The sequence below is a fragment of the Triticum dicoccoides genome, chromosome 2B (genome assembly GCF_002162155.2).
Source record: "Triticum dicoccoides isolate Atlit2015 ecotype Zavitan chromosome 2B, WEW_v2.0, whole genome shotgun sequence".
NCBI lineage: Eukaryota > Viridiplantae > Streptophyta > Magnoliopsida > Poales > Poaceae > Triticum > Triticum dicoccoides.
Genome location: NC_041383.1, coordinates 382,289,518 through 382,297,216, shown reverse-complemented (window position 1 = coordinate 382,297,216; position 7,699 = coordinate 382,289,518). Strand labels below are relative to the sequence as shown.

Genomic DNA, 7,699 nt, shown 5'->3' with positions numbered 1-7,699 from the left:
CAGTATGTATAGCAGGAGGGGCTGTGGGTGTAACAATGGTATTGATGTCCTCATCATTCGTGATTTAGTTTGTCAAAAAGTTCAGAACAAGAATTTCGTCCGCTTTAATCCGCTTTCGCTTTCCCTGCTCGCGTCTTCTCCAAAGCACCAGCCCAACATAGCAGAGACAACCAACCCGATCCCAGATTTACTACCGAGTACTCCCTCCGTTCCTAAATATAAGTTTCTTTTAGACATTTCATATGGACTACAACATACAGATGTACGTAGATATGGTTTAGAGTATAGATTCACTCATTTTGCTCTATAAGTCACTTGTTGGAATTTCTAAAAAGACTTATATTTGAGTAGTACTCCCTCTATTCCTAAATATAACTCTTTGTAGAGATTTCACTATGGACCACATACGGAGCAAAATGAATGAATATATAGTCTAAAATGCATCTAGATACATCCGTATGTGGTCCATAGTGTATATAGTCTAAAATACATCTAGATACATCCGTATGTGGTCCATAGTGAAATCTATCCAAAGACTTATATTTAGGAACGGAGGGAGTACTATACTACTAGTACTAGTATACAGGAGTATTTCTCAAAAGAAAAAAAAAAGAAAAAACTAGTATACCGGAGTAACTCCAAATCAAATCCATCTCCAGCTGCAGCAAAACAAAAACAAAGGGCAGCAGCTGCCGAGCGAGCAAACCACCACCAGCTCACTCGCGCACGCATCCCAGATCAGAGATCCCATCTCCTCATGGCCACCGCCGCCACCGCCTCCGCCCCGTCCTCCGCCTCCACCTCCGCCGCCTGCGACGCCCCCTCTGCTTCCTCCTCCTGCCCCGCCGCCCTCTGCCTCGTCCCCTTCAGGTACGCTCGCTCTCTCACGCTCAACCTCCTCGCTGAAACCCCGCAAGCAGGGGTAACAATGTGCTGCTGCTGCTGCTGCACAGGTGGTGGGCAGGGGTGCGGGAGGAGGCGGCAGAGGAGGGCGGGGTCCGCTACGCAGCCACGCCGGCGGCCTCACCCTCATATTATGGCCTCAGGCTCCTCCACAGCTTCCTGCACCCGGATCTCGTGCTGCGCCTCGACCGCGGGGAGTGCCGCGCCAGCGCAACCTCAGGAGGGAGCCGCAGCTACGCACTCGTCCCGGCGGACGAGCTCTCGCGGGCGCTCGCCAGGTCAGTCGGCGTCACTCCGCATCCTCGTTTACTCCTCGTTTTTGTCTTGTGTAACAACTTGGATGCAATAATGCTCGAGGGGGAGAATCTAAAATGGTGGTGCAATCGCATGAGCTGGCTTGTTGGTAGATTCAGCTCTAGTAGTAATGCGGTGATAATGGTAACACGTGAGTCTCATGCGCTGACTATTTTGAATTCCGATCAAGTGCTTACCCTTTTAACTAGGGCATTCAGTTAATTGGGCTTCCTCTTATTGGTTAATTCGGTCACATAAACAATATGGATTTTCAGGGTTGAAGCCTAATTACTCAACAAAAAAATTGGAATTTTCTTTTTTTTGTTTCTTTTCCGTAAATATTCATTTTTTCAATAAATTTACAGTAGATAAACCACCTACTATTTCCCTACAAAGCTGAAGCACCTAATAAACCAATGTATTTAGGTTCAGTTTTCCAGGTTGTTAAGTGGCTGAATGGAACCCTTTATTTTTTTCTTAAAGCAAAAACATTACTTTTTTGTACATGTACATATAGTTGTGTAGTATGTATATAGAAATTTTCATAAATATATAGTTTTATCTGTGGTTTACACAAAAAAACAAATACATGGATCAAACAAATATGTTACCTTTTGCCGTTTTAGAGGCATAGGTTTTAGAGGCATAGATTTGTCTGTCTGTGTATACTACAAATTAACATATTATTCAATAAAAGTTAACAGATACGTAGAATACATACACACAAAAGGGCAGCCCGGTGCATGTACCTCCCGCTTGCGCAAGGCCCGGGTTCGACCACTTTGGGTCCTTTGTACACAGCCTTTCCCTACATTTCTGCAAGAGGTTGTTTCTGTTAAGCTGCATGCACTAGGCAATGCAACCAAAAGTCCGAACTAACCTTAGGCCTACCATGTTAAGCTTCATGCACTAGCCAACGCAACCACAAGTACAAATAGATGGAAAGGGCTAGGCAATCCACGTATACACTTCAACACCCCTCTCAAGTGTGATGCGGGAAGTCAACACGTGAATAGACTCAAAAGGTATGGCTCAAGAGGCCTATACGTGGACACAAAGAGGGGCAACAACAATTTTTTGATAAATTGCGAAAGCTTGGCCTTGAACTCAAGACCATACGCCCTGATACCATGTTAAGCTTCATGCACTAGCCAACACAACCAAAAGTCCGAACTAATGGAAAGGGCTAGGCAATCCACATATAAACTTCAACAATTTCCAGGACTCGAACCCGTGACCTCATGGTCACAAGGCAACAGCTTTACCGCGCTCCCCTTCACACACACACGCACGCCCGCGCGCGCACCCACCCACACGCATAAGCGCACGCGCACACACACACGCATCCTTGAAAAATATTGATTACCATTTTTGTATTTTTTAAAATATAGTAGAGCCCGCGAGCCAAATTGCCTCTCTCTTCGCTATTAACATGCCATGCTTGCTAGGCTGGACGAAAAGCTCGAAGCTCGTGAGCATAATGAGCGCTCGATTGTTCGGCTCGTTTCGGCTCATGCTCGTTAGTTAATGAACCAAGCTGAACAGTGTTTTTTGCTCGTTAAGATTAATGAGCTTAACGGTCGAGCAAATGAGTTTCGTGAGCTAACTCGTTTAGCTCGATATTTTCCAATAGTTTGAGTCTAAACTACTTCAGGCCAGTAATTCTTAGCCCAGCCCACTTTGGCCCGCAGCCCCGCACTTCTCCTAGACCTAGGATCCAGCCACCAGCCGGCAGGAGATCCCCTCAAAAAAAAAAACCCAGGCGCCATTGTGAATTTTTGATGGGATTCTTCTATGTACTGTCTAGTTTATTACCTTAATGCACTTGTTTAATTTGTGCCATTGTGAATTTTTTATGGGATCATCAGTCTCTTTTGTGTAATATATATGCCATTGTGATTTGTGAATTTTTAATGGGAACATGGGATTCTTCTATGTTGTTTATTACCTTAACGAGCACTTGTGAACGTTCGCGAGCATAACGAGCTCATAACGAACCGAGCCAAACAGAGGTTTTAGTTCGTTAATATTAACGAGCATATTGATAACGAGCTTAACGATAACGAGCTTAATGATAACGAGCCAAAGGAGCCGAGCTGCTCGTTAATCCAGCCAGTTGCTACTCCTGAGGTGCTTGTCTTCCTGGTAGCATGAATGCTCAAACTGAGCTAAACAGACTAAGAGCAACTCTAGCAGATCCCCTATCCTAAAACTTCAAATTCCTGTCCCTAACCCATTTGCCTATTTTTTTAGGGAATTCATTGTTGCTCAGCTAGCAGATCCCCTATAAATTATTTCCCTAAAAAATTTGAACACAATTTTATCACACAAGTTCATTTCGAACACATGTTTAAACCACTTTGTTCCATAATTAACAACACTATATTCTACCATACTAGAGTAGTTAATTTACCTAGTACATACTACCTATGTTTTTAAGGCGGTAAGGCGATCTAAGGCGCTGGGGGGGCGCCTTATCGCCTAGGCGACGCCTAAGCGCCTAAGGCGGACGCCTAAGCGCCTAAGGCGGGCATATTTGTAAGGCGCTGGCGGGGCGCCTTATCGCCTAAGCGTCGCCTAAGCGTCCAAGGCGGGACGCCTTAAAAACAGAGCATACTACTACATCGCCATTAAACTAGCTAGATTCATCAGGACATATAGGTAAATTCTACTTCTAGTCTTCTATCCTCATCGGAGGAGATGTTCATCACCCCCACACCGGAGGGACCGGCCTCGTCGTCGTTGGCGGCTGGCCAAATGCATGTGCTGTCCAATGACGCGAAGATCGCGTGGTTGTCGGCAACGATCTTCGGATTCACCGTGAGTGCCTCCACGGTTAAGGCATCGGCACACTCGGCGTCAAGTTGCGCCTCGGCATAGCACTAGCGACGCTCCTCCGTCATCTCAGCAAAGCGGGGGTGCTGCTCATCCACCTTCATGGCTAGCGCTCATCGTTTGGAAGTGGATGCTGTCGCCCCTGGCCGCCGCGTCCACCACCTTGAAGCGGCCGCTGGCGAATCCGGCAGCCAGGTCTACCGCCATCCCCTCCTCCTCTGAGATCGTGTCTGGAGAGCTCGGAGGCTCGCCGCGGCGATACGTGCTCGGTGACGGTCGTATTAACTCTTCTATTCATGACCTTGCTCTAAGTCTAGAACTTAAGGTTGCTAACTGTGATATGCTGATGAGTTCGGCGCCCCCTCCATGCATAAGTTTGTTCTGGGTTGCTATTATAAAATCCTTTTCTCCCAAGCATGGATGCAATAAACCTTGTGTAGACACTAGACAGCCATGTATAAATGACGTGCTCTGCATCCTATTTGACCTACATATTTCATTTTTAGTAAGTAGCATAAGCATGAAGTATCATCCGTGTATTGTCCAATGGAGCCCGTTGCTCTATAGGAAATCTTGTCTGACTACATTTTCTTTTTTTCACAAAAAGGTGGTGCGGAATACACATGGGCTCACCGTAAAACCTTCTGGTCTGCAGTTTTCATTCAATCGCTGGGAACAATTCATTTTAAAACCTCTTTATTAATGATAGCCATCTTTGTCAATTAGGGGCCTTGTTGGCCTCAATATGATCAATAATTTTGATGAGGATCCTTGATGTGTTATGTTTTTTAGGAACATAGCTATTACTCATTCATGTTTCTGTATCCAGGTTCATGTTTGGGATTTTTCATTATAGATAGATAGGGCAATATGAAGGGGAGCCTTGGCGCAGTGGTAAAGCTGCTGCCTTGTGACCATGAGGTCATGGATTCAAGTCCTGGAAACAGCCTCTTACAGAAATGTAGGGAAAGGCTGCGTACAATAGACCCAAAGTGGTCGGACCCTTCCGCGTACACTGCGCAAGCGGGGGCTACATGCACCGGGCTGCCCTTTTTTTATAGATAGGATAATATCTCCTTAACAGCATAACCGGATTGCGAGTCCATTTTTTTGGGACCATTCTGCACCAGGAGAGCATTTTGTACGTTGAACTTAACCAATTGATATGGAAGTGTCTAATATTTCACTTTTCACCTGCTCACCCAAAGTTAGGTTAGCTAGCCCCTGCTCATAGATTGATTTTGGCACGTGCCATTTCTATTTGCTCTTAAACCTGGACTCACCTTCCATTGGTGACTCTGTAGTTTATACATGATTAGTGGCTCAGTGCGTAGAATTTCCTCATATATACATGTCTGTAGCTAATACCTACACACTTTCCATAACTGAAGTGCAATGCTTGCATTTGTGTTCTGTACTGTTGTATTGCTTGTGTCATACTTCTTATTCATGAAGTTATTTAGAGTTGGATGCCAAAGATAACTCTCATGTTGGCCATGCTAATTGGCGAAGTATCCAGTGAAAACCTGAAAATTCCTTCGTTGGCCGTCAGATCTATAATGGACGCCATGGATCAAAGGAGGGATCTCTCGGCATCCACTTAAACGCCATTAACAGATAACCCCTAGGGATTGCCTTACCCAACTCCGACCTAACTCACCCACGTCCGTGGGCCGCCGGGAACGCCACGGCGGCTCCGAGACTTCCCGCAGCGGCCACAACCGTCGGAGACGCGGTCGCGCGCCGTGTTAGAAATCCCTCTCCTCGGCGGGTAGGGCTCCTGAGGGGGCGAGGACGCCGCCGGGCGGTGGGGGGAAGACGAGGATATCCGCGGCGTCCGAACAGGCAGCTTCGCCGACGACGCAGACCGTGTGACAGGGGAGTGTACCGCGAAGGTGACGCGCACGCTGGTCGCACCAGCCGTGGGGATGAAGTAGAGCGGCGCCGTGCTACCAGGGCCACCAAGCTGCTGCGCCGGGTGACGGTGGGTGTGACCTGCAGTAGCCGCGTCCATTACAGTGGTGTCCGGATGCGTCGAGCCGTCGACCTCGAGCGGCAACACGGCGGACGCGGGCTGCCCCCATGCTACGTAGTTCTCTGAAGAATTGTACCTCACTTTCCAATTTCTCTACGAAACATTCAGCGCAGCCTCTGTTCTCTAAAGAATTGGAGTACATGAAATATTGAAGCTTGTGCGCTGATATTTGCTAATCTGTTAGTGCTGGACCTGTGCAACTCCCTGTAGTTTTTGAAGATGTTCGTTGAACAAATTGAAAAACCTGAAGCATCTTGTTGTACACACTGATTGTTTGGTGGTGATGATCATCAAATATGCACTGTACAGTACATGTACCATTGCATGAGCATCTCATAGTCTAATTTGCTAGGGCACCTACGCTGGTGGGGATATGTTTTGTCTGCAGAAATCGCTGTACGCGTGAGCAGCAATCTATTTTTCTATGTAATGCGCCATTAACCTTAGAGTACGAGCTGGTGAACGGTGCCTAGTGATTGATCTATGTCTTCTCTTGCATATATACCGGACAGCTTACCTCTAAATGGCTAGGAAGAGCCCGTGGCATGTCAGGGGACATAGGTTAGCACGAATAAGGATTGGCGTCTAGTAATCTGAAGGTTGAGACGCAACCGGAGGAAGGTGAGCGGCAGCCGACAGAGGCCCTGTCATGGCCGACGGAGCGAAGGGCATGGCTTGAGTCGCCACCGACGAAGGGTCCGTTGCTACCGGTAGAGGGAACGACATGGCTCGAGTCGCCACCGGAGGAGGGCCCGACTCCGCTGATGGAGGGCTGGTTGCTACCGGCGGAGGGCAAGGACTAATGGCCGCCGGAACAAAATTCTCCATTGCGGCGTAGATTGGAACGTGAACCGATCCCAGGGGGATACTCAAGAAAGATTTTTACTACTTGATGATGGATAAGTTAGGGGGTTATTTGCTAATTGTGTTTAAGTGGATGCTGAGGGATCCCACCTTTGATCCGTGGCGTCCATTATAGATCTGATGGCCCATGTAAGAATTTTCAGATTTTCACTGAAAATCCATTTTCACTTGATACTTCGCCCTATTAGTTTGACATAATCGTGTCATCTTGTTTGTCTGGGTCGTATCTACCTAGGGTTCAACTTGTTACTTGACTAACTTCATCTTGTCATGTCCTTAGCCCCGAATTTCATCTCTCTTTTCACATTTCTTCTTCAGGCAGAACTCCAGTTTGGCATTGCATAATAAACATTCGTTTGCTGAAGACAGTGCTGGTGCTTATCCTTTGGTGCTTAGAATTTCTGTGCGTGAAACAAGCATTTTGACTGTTAAAATCAGCAAAAAGGTAATACTATTTGAAAAGCAATATACGACTGACCGAATTTCCTAATTTGACGATGATTCATTCTGTTTCAGGATAATCCAGTTGATAACTATAAGCGGGCAAACAAGATGTTTAACATTGATTCTCAACCAGTATGTTGCTGCTTGTTGCATTTCCAAGTTTTGGAAATACACTTCCGTTAGTGCGGTTTACTTAATGTTTCTGTATCCAGGTTCATGTTTGGGATTTTTCAGGGCAGACAAACCTAATATTGATGAATGAATGGAATAGATCACATCAAGAGTATTGCCACTCAGAGCAAGAGGTAGTGTTGGTTGGCCATG

At 46.5% G+C, this 7,699-nt stretch overlaps 1 protein-coding gene across 1 annotated transcript in view; it reads left to right on the top strand.

Moving 5' to 3' along the window:
* The first annotated feature begins 676 nt into the window (after positions 1-676).
* The window catches only part of LOC119363768 (ubiquitin carboxyl-terminal hydrolase 8-like), an 11,412-nt gene continuing 4,389 nt past the window's right edge, over positions 677-7,699 (top strand). The window contains exons 1-5 of the mRNA XM_037629136.1: positions 677-870; positions 954-1,181; positions 7,250-7,376; positions 7,448-7,507; positions 7,588-7,680. Of these exons, the coding sequence (XP_037485033.1) occupies positions 758-870; positions 954-1,181; positions 7,250-7,376; positions 7,448-7,507; positions 7,588-7,680 (621 nt within the window). The 5' untranslated portion in view covers positions 677-757. The remainder of the gene's footprint in view (positions 871-953; positions 1,182-7,249; positions 7,377-7,447; positions 7,508-7,587; positions 7,681-7,699) is intronic.